The 13,891-nt window shown below is 43.3% G+C and overlaps 3 protein-coding genes across 3 annotated transcripts in view; 2 read left to right on the top strand and 1 right to left on the bottom strand.

Annotated features, from left to right (window-relative positions):
- LOC311497074 (uncharacterized protein) overlaps positions 1-13,446 on the top strand; it is a 104,809-nt gene extending 91,363 nt beyond the window's left edge. Inside the window, exons 4-8 of the mRNA XM_084557195.1 lie at positions 6,385-6,667; positions 6,910-6,950; positions 7,031-7,319; positions 12,143-12,186; positions 12,961-13,446. Coding sequence (XP_084413321.1) covers positions 6,385-6,667; positions 6,910-6,950; positions 7,031-7,319; positions 12,143-12,186; positions 12,961-13,287 — 984 coding nt within the window. The 3' untranslated portion in view covers positions 13,288-13,446. The remainder of the gene's footprint in view (positions 1-6,384; positions 6,668-6,909; positions 6,951-7,030; positions 7,320-12,142; positions 12,187-12,960) is intronic.
- LOC311496639 (potassium voltage-gated channel subfamily E member 1-like) lies at positions 343-856 on the top strand. The gene has a single exon (XM_084556538.1). It carries the CDS (start codon positions 408-410, stop codon positions 828-830), a length of 423 nt encoding a protein of 140 aa, XP_084412664.1. The 5' UTR covers positions 343-407; the 3' UTR covers positions 831-856.
- LOC311496638 (dnaJ homolog subfamily C member 28-like) lies at positions 1,892-4,035 on the bottom strand. Its single transcript, XM_084556537.1, has 2 exons — positions 4,019-4,035; positions 1,892-3,070 (listed from the first exon to the last, which is right to left on the bottom strand). Exon 2 carries the CDS (start codon positions 3,052-3,054, stop codon positions 1,906-1,908), a length of 1,149 nt encoding a protein of 382 aa, XP_084412663.1. The 5' UTR covers positions 3,055-3,070; positions 4,019-4,035; the 3' UTR covers positions 1,892-1,905.
- Positions 13,447-13,891: the final 445 nt, after the last annotated feature.

Raw genomic sequence — 13,891 nt, 5'->3', positions numbered from 1 at the left:
AGATCCTTCCACAGGTAGGCTACACCTTCTACTGGACCATTCAAACACGTTAAACTGTTTACATGTAGTTCCTGGATGAGTTTTATTTAAGTCTGTACATAAGGTATTTATGGTGGTTTGGTTTTATTTTCTCCTGAGGAAGGATCCTTTTTATTTTTTGCTTCTTGGTAGAAAATAAAAAGTTTCTGTTCTTGTTCATGTGAAGCTCAACTGAAGAACTTTAATCTGTGTCTCTGAATTATTAAGTATATATATTTTTAGGTTATGATAGTCATTTAATTGTGTTATTGTGAAAACTGACATTAAGTTTTAAACATCTAAAACATCCACAAATAAGTCATAAATGAATTAAAGGTCTTCTTCCATTTCCTGGCTGCAGTTTGCTGAGTGTCCAGCAGAGGTCGGTCATGTCCCACATTAACGCCACCGAGCTGCAGTCTCTCCTTCTCTCCATCCTGCAGCACTGCCTCAACACCACCAGCAAACAGTCGCCCCCGCCTCAGAACTCCACTACTCAGCAGGCTGTGCAGCAGGCGGCCGGCGCCAGGGTGCACGCTCAGTCTGAGGGAATCGTGTACATCTTCCTGGTGGTCGGCATGTTCAGCTTCTTCACGTTCGGCGTCATGCTCAGCTACATCCGCTCCCAGAAGCTGGAGGGTTCTCAGGATCCGTACCACCAGTACATCGCCCACGACTGGACCAGGGTGACGGCTCCGTCCCGGGCCGTCGCTCAGGCTCTGCAGAGGGCGACGGCGGGCGGCAGCAAGGAGCCCACAGTCATCTGCAACCCTGCCACAGTGGAGCATCTCCCAGAAGGACTCATCCAGTGACTTAAAACATCTCTCAAGAGATCAGCACTAGATTTATTGATTTACCACCTTAATGTCACACAGCAACCAAGTATTACAGTGTTTGTATTTTCAGTCATTTCACAGAAACAACCCAGATGAATAAGTGTCAGTCTAATAAAGTTGTTCCATCTGTCTAGTGTTTCTGTTCCTCCATGTCCAGAAATACGATTTATACTCTTACAGAATCAGTCTGGTAACACTCCATTCTGATTTCATTATGATACAGAGAAATGGATTGTCATAGAAGTATTTTTATGGATTCTATAACGTGCACAATGGTAGAATTCTAAGATGTACAGGTCAAAGGTTTTGATTTACGTTACAGACAGTATAAAGATGGACGGTAGAACAGCTCCTCTAAAGTGAAGCCAAATCAAGTAGAGCTCCCCCTGGTGTCTGGCTGCAGTATAGGTCATAAGCTCCACCCCCTCCATGTTAGTGGGCGGGACTTGGGTCAAACTGAAACACTAAAATACACGTCAGATATTTTTTTTCAAGGATGGTTTCTGTCATTTCATGTTGGTGAATGTTCAAGTCTCATTTCTTTGGATACGTTTCGTTTTAGTTATTAGACGCTATAGAAACAGGATGTGACACAATGGCGACCACCAGTTGCCGTGACAACGTAAAGTGGTCCCATGGGACTGCGAGGCTTGTAAAAACTATTTTTAAAAACAAGTCCAGTGTATAATCCATCATGTCCTTGTACCAGGTGGAGGTAGAGCAGAGCGTAGTATTAATGAAACTAAAACATGAGTGAGTCTGGAGGAAGTGTGGGCGGGGCATCAATATCACGGCTCCACGTGGCTCCGCCCTCAGACCGTACTGATCAGACTCTGGATCCAAACTCACAAGATGGCGCCGCCCGTATCCCCGGGAACATAGAGTCAGTTTGACCAATGAGAGGAAGAGGAGACGTGGTGTCCATGTTTATATACAGTCTATGGTTTACACAACTTTTCATCAGTGTTTAACAATCTGCAGATTTTCTCAATGAAGCGTTTTACTTTCATCAGACGCAGCAGAAACTGTCGTCTGGTTCTAATTTCAAAAGTCATCGGATGAGATTCTGCATCCAGGACACGAGGCCTTGTTTCCTGTTTTTATTCGCTACGTCAGCTCGTTTCTTCTCCTCCTTCCTCCTCTCTCGCTCCTCCTCTCGTTCCCTCTGCTGGTCCAGTCTTCGTTGGCGGGCTCCTTTCTCGGCGCGCTCTGCCTCCCTGGACAAGCTGAAGTGAAACATTTGCATGTGGAGCATCGGCACAATGAGGTTATAGTTGTCCACCGTCTTGTTGAGTTTCACCAGCTCCTCCCCGACCGACGTATACAGCTGCTCCCACTGCCGCTGCTCGTCGGCGGTCATGGGGTCGCCGAGCCCGGCCCTCCCGTCCAGCAGCCTCTTTCTCATGTGGGCGGCGGCCTCTCGGATGTCCCGTTGCGTGACCACCCAGGGAGGCTGGTACCCGTTGTCTATGAGGATGCGGTTAAGGTTGTGGGTCATGGGGTCGGCATAGGGATTGTGCTGGAACTTGTTGAGGGGCTTCCCAGCTCCGCTCAAGTTCCTGAAGTCTCCACGGGCCATGGACTCCTGGATCAGGTCCTCCACGAGCCGTTCCACAGCCTGGGTGATCTTGATTTTGTGGCTGCGCTGACGCATGTCCCGCTCCACCAGCGCCCCCTCCGCTGCCGCCGCCCTCTCGTGCTCCCTCTGCCGGTAGTTCAGGACCTGCTCGGACGCCCGGTCGACTCGGATCTGCCGGTACTGCCGCTCGCGCTGGCTGGGTGTGCCCGAGCCCACGCCCTCAAAGCTGAGGTAGTGTCTGTGCTGGACAGCTGCACCCTTGGACCTGTCCTCATCCTCCAGTTCCTTCTCTCCACCGGGCTGCTTCATCTTGCTCTGATACGCCAGCACGGCGCGGTAGGCCTCCTCGACCCGGGCGAACAGCGCCGAGTCTGCGGTCGCTGCACCGGAGTCCGGGTGGTAGAGCTTGGCGAGGCGCAGGTAGGCCTCCTTCACCTGTGCAGGGGTGCTGTGTCCATCATCCGGCAGCTGCAGAAGCCTGAAGCTCTCTTTCAGGCCGAGGCTGATGAGGGGACCGGAGCTGAGCGCTCTGACCGGCGGAGACCCCCGAGACAAGACGAGCAGCAGACGTCCATGGTGGAAGTCACAGCGGGAAACCAGGAGCAGGAAAGTCCAACTCATCTCCAGCTCACTGCGGCTGATTTGGAAAGAAAAAAGGTTTTATTCTTTTATTTTATTATCTCATTGTGTCGGGCAGAGTTAGAAACGTTTCTACATAACAACAACTGAAAACATCAGAGAGAGGGTGGACATGGTCTGCAGCGATGCTGGATGGAGGACACAAGGTCCCAGTAGAACATGGACCAAACATCACACTGACTCCACCCTCTTCTACCCATAATGCACCCTGGTGTCATGTGACCACCAGGTTAGATCCATCAGACCAGAACCTCCTTCCTCCAGGTCTCTGTGGTCCAGTTCTGAGCTTCCATCAGAGGTCAGAGGTCAGAGGTCAGCATGGAGACCCTGACTGGTCTGAGATCCTCTGAGTGGTCTGACTCCTCCTCTTCTTCTTCTTCATGCTCTTCCTCCTTCATCTTCCTCCTCCTTTCCTTCTTTCTCCTCATCTTCTTCATCTTCCTCCTTCATCTTCCTCATCCTCCTCTTCCTTTCCTTCTTCTTCCTTTTACTTATTTCTCATCATCTTCTTCATCTTCCTCCTCCTCCTTTTCTTCTTTCTACTCCTCATCTTCTTCATCTTTCTCCTCTTCTTCATGCTCTTGCTCCTTCATCTTCCTCATTTCTCCTTGTCTTCTCCTCTTCCTTTTCCTCATCCTCCTCTTCTTCTTCATGCTCTTGCTCCTTCATCTTCCTCATTTCTCCTCCTCCTCCTTTTCTTCATCCTCTTCCTCCTCTTCTTCATCCTCCTGTTTTTCCACAGTGTGGAGAAGGAGGAAGTAGAAGAGGAAGAGGAGGAGGAGGAAGGGGAGGAAGAAGAGGAGACTTGAGGCTAGCTAGCTAGCAGTGAGTTAGCCTTCAACTTTTCAGCTAGCTTAGCTAACAGTTAGCAGTTAGCCTTGTCAAACTGAGTTAAGTGTGAAAACATTAAACGGGATGAAGTCTGAATGAAAACAGAAACACAGACCAGTTTAAATCACAACCACAGAGGACAGGAGAGACACCCAGGTCAGCTGCTCCTGTTTGTTATTGTTGGTCTTCTTCTTCTTCTTCTTCTTCTTCTTCTTCTGTTAGCATTTCCCTGCTGCTGCGTCTCACCGTCGCCCCCTGTCGACCGTCCAGGAGATCACAGCTCCCCCGTCTTTCACCTCCTTTCTCATTTCATGGTTAGAAAGTATCTCAGGTGTATTTTCTGTTCATCTCCAGCTGCTGTCTGGGTCTGTTGGGGCCCCAGGAAAAAAACGTCCACGCTAGACTTGTTCAGGGACAAGAGAAAAAGACAAAAACTAAATAATAATCATTTAAATATTTCTCCTCAAAAGTTAAGGACTGGCAGCACTCAGTTAGATATTTATTATTATTAATAATCATCATTTCCTGCATCATTCATCACTGTTTGACTTTCTTTTCTTTTCTTTTTTCATTATTTCTTATTTCATTCTGTTATTGAAACTTTGCACATTGCTGCTGCTGTTTCCACTTTTTTTCTACATGCTGTAAAACCAACTTTAGATTAAAAAGTGATCTTAAATGGAGACTTACTGACCTGTGATTGGAGGAATCTGTTTAAGTGGTTCTCTTAAGACAACCTCATTGATTTCCGTCTGTCCGCCTTCCTCGAAAATATGCGCGCTCCCGCGGCCGAGGGCGCGCCTCCTTCCGGGAACTTTGCCAGGACGCTGGTCTGACGGTGACCGAGTCTCCGTTATCCCGGTCACATCAGCCATGAATACTTGACTGTTATTAACAAAAACAAGTGAACGGATTTCAGCAGAGCGACTGAAGGTAAAAAAAAAACATTTAATAAATGACATTTGTGTGTTTTACTTTCACTTCTGCAGTTTTACTGCGCCTGAGAGACGTTTTCAGCCAATGACATTCTTGGTCTCCCACCCATAAAGTAAAGGCTTGGTTCAGGTTAAAGACCCCCACCTTTGAAAAGTGTGTTTTGCTCATTGTTACGTGATTTTTAACCTTTTTTGTACAGGACAGACAAAAACCCTGATTCACATCCAGTCCTACATGTCCTGTGTGATACGTTCTCATCATTTTCCAGGCAGAAACAATGACGACTGAGAAGATCCTCGTTGAAACACTGAATCAGCTGAGTCCTGAGGACTTTGAAGAGTTCAAGTTACTCCTTCACACAAGACGTTTATCATTCAAACCATGGGAGCAACTGATAAAAGCAAACACAGAGGATGTAGTGAAGCTGTTGGTGGAGTTGAACAGAAAAGTGTGTGTGGAGGAGACCAGTGAGATTTTATTGAAGATGAACAGGACTGATCTGGTGAAGAGGTTGTCAGGGGTCGACTCAGGAGCCAAAGGTAAGACAATGAATTATTCTAATAATATACAGGAGGTCTTTAATATGAAAATCTAGCAGGTTACATGAAGAAATCCATCCAGCAACCTCCAACATCTGCAGATTGTAATCATGTCACTGTTGAACAGGTTTTAGTGTCACGTTGAGATGAAATCTTTTCTGTTCTAAACCTTAATGAACCCTGGCGTTAAACAATTCATTAATAAGTCTTTGTTTCTAAGTTTCAGATCAGCAGCAGATTACACTGACCCACAGAGTGAGTAGTGTCACATTAATCCACTTCACACAGTACAACTTGAATTCATCGTAAACACATCCAACACAAATACAGTTTCTAATTTTCCTCCCATATTCTCCAATATTCTCCCGGGCCCCTTCAGGAGGTCTCCTACTGTTGTTGAAGACTTAGCACATTGCCACTGCTGTAGTTTAAAGTTCATATCAGATGGGGGCCATTTAGGGAGGTCTCCTACTGTCACTGAAACGTTGGTACATTGCCACTGCTGTAGTTTGAGTTTTGTTGTGTCATGTGGGGGCCCCTAAAGGAGGACTCTAATGGGGGGAGTAGGTGTAGATGCTGATTTTGAAGAATTTCACCTCAATACCTTTTGACGTCATCCAACATGTTTTGATCTGTTTGTGTTCTTCCAAACTCTGGAGGAGGAAACATGACGGTTTCTAATTACACGAAAATATGGAACTATTAAAAAATAATAAACCCGTTTATAAAAATTAAAACAGAAAAGATTGAGTCACCTTGTGCCAACTAAAGACATGGACACACACACAGTGTTGTCATCATCCACAAGGGAAATTGTGACCAAGCAATTTCCCTTGTGGATGAATAAAGTTTATCTAAGTCTAAGTCTAAGTCAGTGGTGTTGTTAGTGGATTTAAATGTGGAACTTTTACTTATTTCTAAAACATTAATGAACAGAAAGGCCTGTAGCCATTCCAGATGAGTGACTTCACCTTTGACCCATGAACATTTCCTTTGAATTCACCAGGTGGAGATGATGGTGTCTGTTATAGAGCTGCTCCTGGAAACACTGTCTGATCTGAGTGACATCCAGCTCATAGTCTTTCATCGTCATCTGAGAAGAATTCATCGTCCCAGATATGACTCCAGCTTCTCATTTATGCTGAAGGACTCAGACCTGCAGGGCATAGTGTTTAAAGTGGTGCAGACCTTTGGTCAACAGTCTGTGAAGGTGACCATGGAGGTTTTACAGGAGATGAAGATGACTGATCTGATGAAGAGGCTGTCAGACAGCAGCTCAGGACCCACAAGTAAGACAACAAAGACAAAAACATGTAATAATACCAAGTAATACATGTAATAGTAACAAGTACTGTTTCTGTATTGAGAAGACATGTCATTTAGTATAAAATATGTTTCTAGAATATTTTGGGAGAGGGAGGAAATACAAACATTATGTGTTGATAGTTTTAAGTGTAATTCTTTGTGACTAACAGGATTCATTGTTGTGCTTTCAGTTACATTAACACCTTTCTTTTCTTTGTTTCATCAGAGAAACCCCTGGATGAACATCTGTCTGCTCTGATCCACAAAGTGAGTGATGTGTCTTCTGTCTTTTAATAAATAAGAGGCAGATTTAACATTTCTATGAACATTTACTATGAATTCTCCAGGAGGCAACACTGGCAGCCGTCAGAGAACTGCTTCAGGAAACACTGAAGGATTTGAGTGAACAGGAGTTCAGGAAAGTTAAGTGGTTCCTACAGTACACCTGCTTCCAGAAAAGCATTCCACAAATCTCACTGAGACTAATAAAAACTGCAGCAGACTCAGCAGCTGTAGTGGATGTCATGATGAGAACATGTGGCCAACAGTCTTTGGAGGTGACCATGGAGTTCCTCATGGACATCAACAGGACTGATCTGGTGCAGAGGCTGTCAGAGACCAGCTCTGGACCCAAAGGTATGAAAGAGAAGACTGCTGTTCTTTAGAGACCCAGGATTTATTATTTGGGAATATCTTTACAATCTTTGTTTCAGACACATGGTCCTCACAAAACTTAATATATGATGTGATAGTGTCTGTAAGTTTGTCCCCATCGTGAGAGGACTCAAAGAAGATGTCCCAATTCGTTTCATCAAAACAGTCTCTCAGTTGTTCTTTACTGTCATTGGACCACACCTGTATTTGCTTAGTGACTGGTTTCACTCTTTTGACCGCTTTATAGGCCTCGGGGATTCAATTCAATTCAATTTTATTTATATAGCGTCAATAACAATACAAATCGTCTCAAGACGCTTTACAAAAACCCGGCCTGAAACCCCCAGAGCAAGCCTGAAGGCAACGGTGGCAAGGAAAAACTCCCTTTTAACAGGAAGAAACCTCAAGCAGAACCCAGCTCATATGGAGGGACCCATCTGCCTAAGGCCAGCCGGGTACAGACAGAAGAAAGAGAGAAGAGAAGAGAACAGCAAGATAAACATACATCTGTCATAGATACACATATCTGACTAAAGTGTACATGTGGAATCTTATGATACAAACTGATGATGTTACATGACAGTTTGAAAATGTAAGAGGAATCATAGGCAGGTTGGAGAATTGTTCATTCAGGTAGGAGTGGATAACTGCAGGATTCCATGAAGACTAGGCAGGCTGATGAGACCACGACAACAGATGTAGTATAGAGCTCCACAGGAAACACACCACTCCAGGCCAGAGATACTCACAAGAAGAGGGGGGAAGGGGGGGAAGGGGGGGAAGGGGGGGGGGAGGGGGGTGGGACACACACAGCAGTAAACATTCTACATAGTAATAGCACAGAATTGTATGACTAGTAGTATATAGGAAATTAGAGGGCAAGAGCTCTGTGCCAGAGAAAAGAAAGTGGAGGATGCGAGGGAGGAGAGAGAAGAAAGAAGGAGGACATGTGTTTGGTGCATCGTCCCCCAGCAGCCTAGGCCTATAGCAGCATAACTAAGGGATGGTTTAGTCCAGCCCTAACTATAAACCTGATCAAAAAGGAAAGTCTTAAGCCTGACCTTAAAAATAGAGAGAGTGTCTGCCTCCTGAACCCAAACTGGGAGCTGGTTCCATAGGAGAGGAGCCTGATAGCTGAAAGCTCTACCTCCCATTCTACTTTTTGAAATTCTAGGAACCACAAGTAGGCCTGCACTTTCAGACCGAAGTGATCTGTTGGGATGATATGGTACAATAAGGTCTTTAAGATACGATGGAGCTAGGCCTTTAAGGGCCTTGTATGTAAGGAGGAGGATTTTAAATTCTATTCTAGACTTTAAAGGGAGCCAGTGAAGAGAAGCTAAAACTGGAGTAATATGATCTCTCTTGCTAATTCCTGTCAATGCTCTTGCTGCGGCATTTTGAATCAACTGGAGGCTTTTTAAAGAGCTATTTGGACAGCCAGACAGTAATGAATTACAATAATCCAGTCTGGACGACACAAATGCATGAACTAGTTTTTCAGCATCACTCTGAGACAGGATGTTCCTAATTTTGACGATATTACGCAGGTGAAAGAAGGCAGTCCTGGTCACTTGCTTTATGTGACATTTAAAGGACATATCCTCATCAAATATAACACCAAGGTTTTTTACAGTAGTACTGGAGGCCAAGGTAATGCCATCCAAAGACACCATGTGATTAGATAATGAATCTCTGAGATGCTTAGGACCGAATACAATAACTTCTGTTTTGTCTGAGTTTAAGAGTAGGAAATTACAGGTCATCCAAGCCTTTATGTCTTTAAGGCATGCTTGGAGTTTAACCAACTGATTAGTTTCATCTGGTTTCATAGATAAATATAGCTGGGTGTCGTCTGCATAGCAATGAAAGTTTATGCCATGTTTTCTAATAATCTTGCCTAATGGCAACATGTATAACGTGAAGAGTATTGGTCCTAGCACAGAACCCTGAGGAACTCCATAACTTACTTTTGTATAAGTAGAGGAATCATTATTGACATGAACAAACTGGAATCTGTCAGATAGATAGGATTCAAACCAGTCTAATGCAGTTCCTTTAATCTTGACCTCACTTTCAAGTCTCTGTAGTAAAATATTATGATCAATAGTGTCAAATGCAGCACTAAGATCTAGCAGAACAAGTATAGAGACAAGTCCACTGTCTGAAGCCATGAGGAGATCATTGGTAACTTTAACCAGAGCTGTTTCTGTACTATGATGAACTCTAAAACCTGACTGAAACTCTTCAAACAGACCATTCTTGTTTAAGTGGTCACACAACTGATTAGCAACAACTTTTTCTAGAATTTTGGAAATAAAGGGAAGGTTGGAGATTGGTCTATAGTTGGCTAAAACATCTGGATCTAAAGTGGCTTTCTTAAGTAAGGGCTTAATTACAGCAATCTTAAAAGACTGAGGCACATATCCTGTTAATAAAGATAAATTTATCTGGTTCAATATGGAGATGTTAATTAATGGAAAAACTTCTTTGAGCAATTTAGTTGGGATTGGATCTAGAAGACAGGTTGATGGTTTAGATGCTGTAATTGTTGAAGAGAGCTCAAGAAGATCTACTGGGGAGAAGGATTCCAGATATTGATAAGGTCGTACAAAAGTTTCTAATGTCGCTGTACTTGCATCTTTAACAGCTGTTGGAAGGATGCCTTGAATATTTTCTCTAATGCCGACAATTTTATTAGTAAAGAAGCTCATGAAGTCATTACTACTGAGGGCTAAAGGAATAGATGGCTCAACAGAGCTGTGGCTCTTTGTCAGCCTGGCTACAGTGCTGAAAAGAAATCTGGGGTTGTTCTTGTTTTCTTCTATTAATGATGAATAATATGCTGTTCTAATACTACTGAGAGCTTTTTTATAAGTTGTTAAACTATCTTTCCAGGCTATGCGAGCTTCTTCAGAATTAGTGGAATGCCAAATTCTTTCTAGCTTTCGGACTGCCTGTTTTAAACAGCGCAACTGTGAATTATACCATGGAGCTAGCCTCCTCCTATTTATGACCTTCTTTTTCAGAGGAGCAACTAAGTTAAAAGTTGAACTAAGCGATGCTGCAGTGCCATCGACAAAATAATCTATTAGTGCAGGGGTTAAATTGTGGTTACTGTCGTCCACAACATTGGTACATGGCACTGAGGTAAATAAAGAAGGAATTAATTCTTTATATCTAGTTACAGCATTGTCAGACAAACATCTACTGTAATGAAATGTCTTTTCGGTTCCTGTGTAATCCATTATTGCAAATTCAAAGGTTATGAGGAAATGATCAGACAAAAGAGGGTTATGAGTAAATACTATTAAACCTTCAGTTTCTATGCCATATGTTAGGACAAGATCTAAGGTGTGATTAAAACTGTGAGTTGATCCATTTACATTCTGAGAAAAGCCAATCGAATCTAATAATGATGTAAATGAGGAGCTAAGGCTGTCACTGACAACATCAACATGGATGTTAAAGTCACCTACTATAATGACTTTATCTGTTCTAAGAACTAAATCACATAAAAACTCAGAGAATTCAGCTAAAAACTCAGAATAAGGAGCAGGTGGGCGATACACCACAACAAAAAGAATTGGTTTTTGTATTTTCTGTTCTGGATGGGGAAGACTAAGAGTAAGACTTTCAAATGAATTAAAGCTCTCCTTAGGTCTAGGATTAATAGATAAATCAGAGTGGAAGATTGCTGCCACTCCTCCTCCTCTACCTGTGCTTCTAGGAATATGATAATTACTATGACTGGGTGGAGTAGACTCATTTAAACTAACATATTCATCATCCTGTAGCCACGTTTCAGTCAAACTAAATAGATCAATCTGATGATCAGTTATCAGATCATTCACTAAAAGAGATTTAGATGAGAGAGATCTGACATTTAAAAGACCACATTTAATTTTCCTATTCTTGTGTTCTACCAATGAACTTGTACTGATTTGAATAAGGTTCCTATGAGAAACTCCTCTTTTGTTATTTATTGGTTTAAATAATCTGGGAGCAGACAGAACATCTATAGAGTTTATAGAGTTTAGGGTGTGAGACAGTCCTTGAGAAGCGGCAGAGAAGTGTGTAAGACTACAACTCCGCCTCCTGGTCTGAACTCTGGGTTGTCATGGTTTCGGGGGGTTAATAAAATCGGCCATATTCCTAGAGATGAGAGCAGCACCCGCTAAAGTTGGGTGGATGCCATCTCGCCTAATCAGACCAGGCTTTCCCCAGAAAGTGTGCCAATTGTCAATGAAGGCCACGTTGTTTTCTGGACACCACCTAGATAACCAGCGGTGGAATGACGACGTGCGACTAAACATGTCATCATTGGTCAGGATGCCATAGCAACGATCAAGCGTCCGTTTTAAGTGTGTGGGACAATCATCATATTGCTGAAGCACAGGCAAGCGGTCAGACAGACTGCAAGAATTGAAGTCCCCGAGAACGAAGACTGACTGGTCTGCAGAGCGGACGAGTGCATTATTATAACTTTCCCCTATTCTCTCCCATGCTGCCTCGTCATTTGGTCATTAATTCTATACCTCCCAACCCTATCATCACCTGAAGAGCAGCTGTGTTCTCTTTATCTCAGAACGAGCCGTTCATCTCTACATAGCTTCTCTTCCATCCAGTCCTCCATGTTGAACCACCATGTTCTACAAACCTTTTGGGTTTTCAGTGTCCACCACAGCTTGTCCTACGTACATGGAAAGGGTCAAGGTGCAGATCTGCAGTCTGACTGCTGGATGTGTCTAAATCCAACACACTGGTCTTTTGAATGAGTCCTTTCATGTTTGTTTTCTCCTCAGTGGAACACAGAGTGGATGAACGTTGGCCTGCACTGATCCACAAAGTGAGTAATGTCACATCAGGCTGCACCAAACACATCATTCAGTTTCAGGTAGTTACTGACTTGCAGCGCAGGAATTCTGCTTTCTTTCCTTTTTATTTAAATGTCATTGATAATAACATGTATATGTGGAACTACGTTAAGAAACACACATGAGTATGAGTTCCACTGCCTCTCCCTCTGCATCCAACAGTTCGTCCTTAGCAACCAGCTGGTCTACCTCCAGCCACCAACCTTCTTCTTCTTCTTCTGGTTGTGTTAGTGGTTAGAAAACCAGTGTGGAGGTTTATTACTTCTACCTAGTCCTGCTGTCCACCTGCTCAGCAAACTGTAGCTATGTATATGATCCACAGATTGGTATAAGCTGATGGTTATATCAAAGCAGTTTTACAAGTACAAGTACATGAGCGATACCCATACTAGTATCAGTACCAGGACATCTTAAATTATTCTTCTTATTATAATCTGACTGACTTCAGACAATACAGCTTCACTTCAACAGATAAAGGTTTGTGACATCTCCAAAATTAAAAAGTGACTATACAAACTTAATTCCTGATTTTCATGAAGAACTGAAGCTGCATTGAGTTGTCTTGTGTTCATATGAGGTAGGTCTTCAGCAGGTCATAAATCATCATGAACCTGTTAACAGAAATAGAATGACTGTAAACTCATCATAGTCTTATTTCTAAAACATTAATGAACAGAAAGGCCTGTAACCATTCCAGATGAGTGACTTCACCTTTGACCCATGAACATTTCCTTTGAATTTACCAGGTGGAGATGATGGTGTCTGTTATAGAGCTGCTCCTGGAAACACTGGCTGATCTGAGTGACATCCAGCTCAGAGACTTTCATCGTCACCTGAGAGAAATTCATCGTCCCAGATATGACTCCAGCTTCTCATTGATGCTGGAGGACTCAGACCTGCAGGACACAGTGTTTAAAGTGGTGCAGACCTTTGGTCAACAGTCTGTGGAGGTGACCATGGAGGTTTTACAGAAGATGAAGATGACTGATCTGATGAAGAGGCTGTCAGACAGCAGCTCAGGACCCACAAGTAAGGCAACAAGGACAAAAACATGTAATAATCTGTCTCCTTAGCTGTCATAGAGGAGGTGTAATTGTAGTTTAGTACATCTTTACAGAGCCACATTGTCTGATACAAAGAGTTGATGGTTGTTAAATCACTCAGGAGTCTTTTGTCTCCTCAGAGAAACACTCTGTGGATGAACACCACTCTGCACTGATTCAGAAGGTGAGGAACGTGACTTCTGTCTGATTCAGTATCAGACAGCTTTCATTCAAAAGATGCTTCGGCGTTCACAGTATGTGAAAAAGCTTCGGCATGAAAATTTAAAGAAAAAACAACTTTAATACAATGAGGTTCCAACCTCTGTTGGTGCTTGGACCCATAATAAGGGAAAAGGAACCATTGTTTGGTTTGTAGTTTTTATTGATGAATATACAAATGGATCTGGACCTTGTGAGATCTTGCAGACACATTCATGATCATCCCAACAGATTAAACATCCTGAATGTATTAACTGTTCTAGGTGGCAACAATGGCAGCTGTTCAACAGCTGCTTGTGGAAACTCTGAAAGATCTGTCCTATGGGGAGATGTATTTATTCATGCTCCACCTGATGAAGATTGTCTACCAGAGGAATCCCTCACACACCCCAAACATTCACAGTGTGATGAGTCA

The sequence above is a fragment of the Chelon labrosus genome, assembly GCF_963514085.1.
Source record: "Chelon labrosus genome assembly, chromosome: 12".
Classification (NCBI taxonomy): domain Eukaryota; kingdom Metazoa; phylum Chordata; class Actinopteri; order Mugiliformes; family Mugilidae; genus Chelon; species Chelon labrosus.
This window is presented reverse-complemented; position numbering and strand designations above follow the sequence as displayed.

Coding starts and splice junctions, on each gene's coding strand:
- LOC311496639 (XM_084556538.1), top strand. CDS start 408: ATGTCCCACATTAACGCCACCGAGCTGCAGTCTCTCCTTCTCTCCATC.
- LOC311496638 (XM_084556537.1), bottom strand. CDS start 3,054: ATGAGTTGGACTTTCCTGCTCCTGGTTTCCCGCTGTGACTTCCACCAT.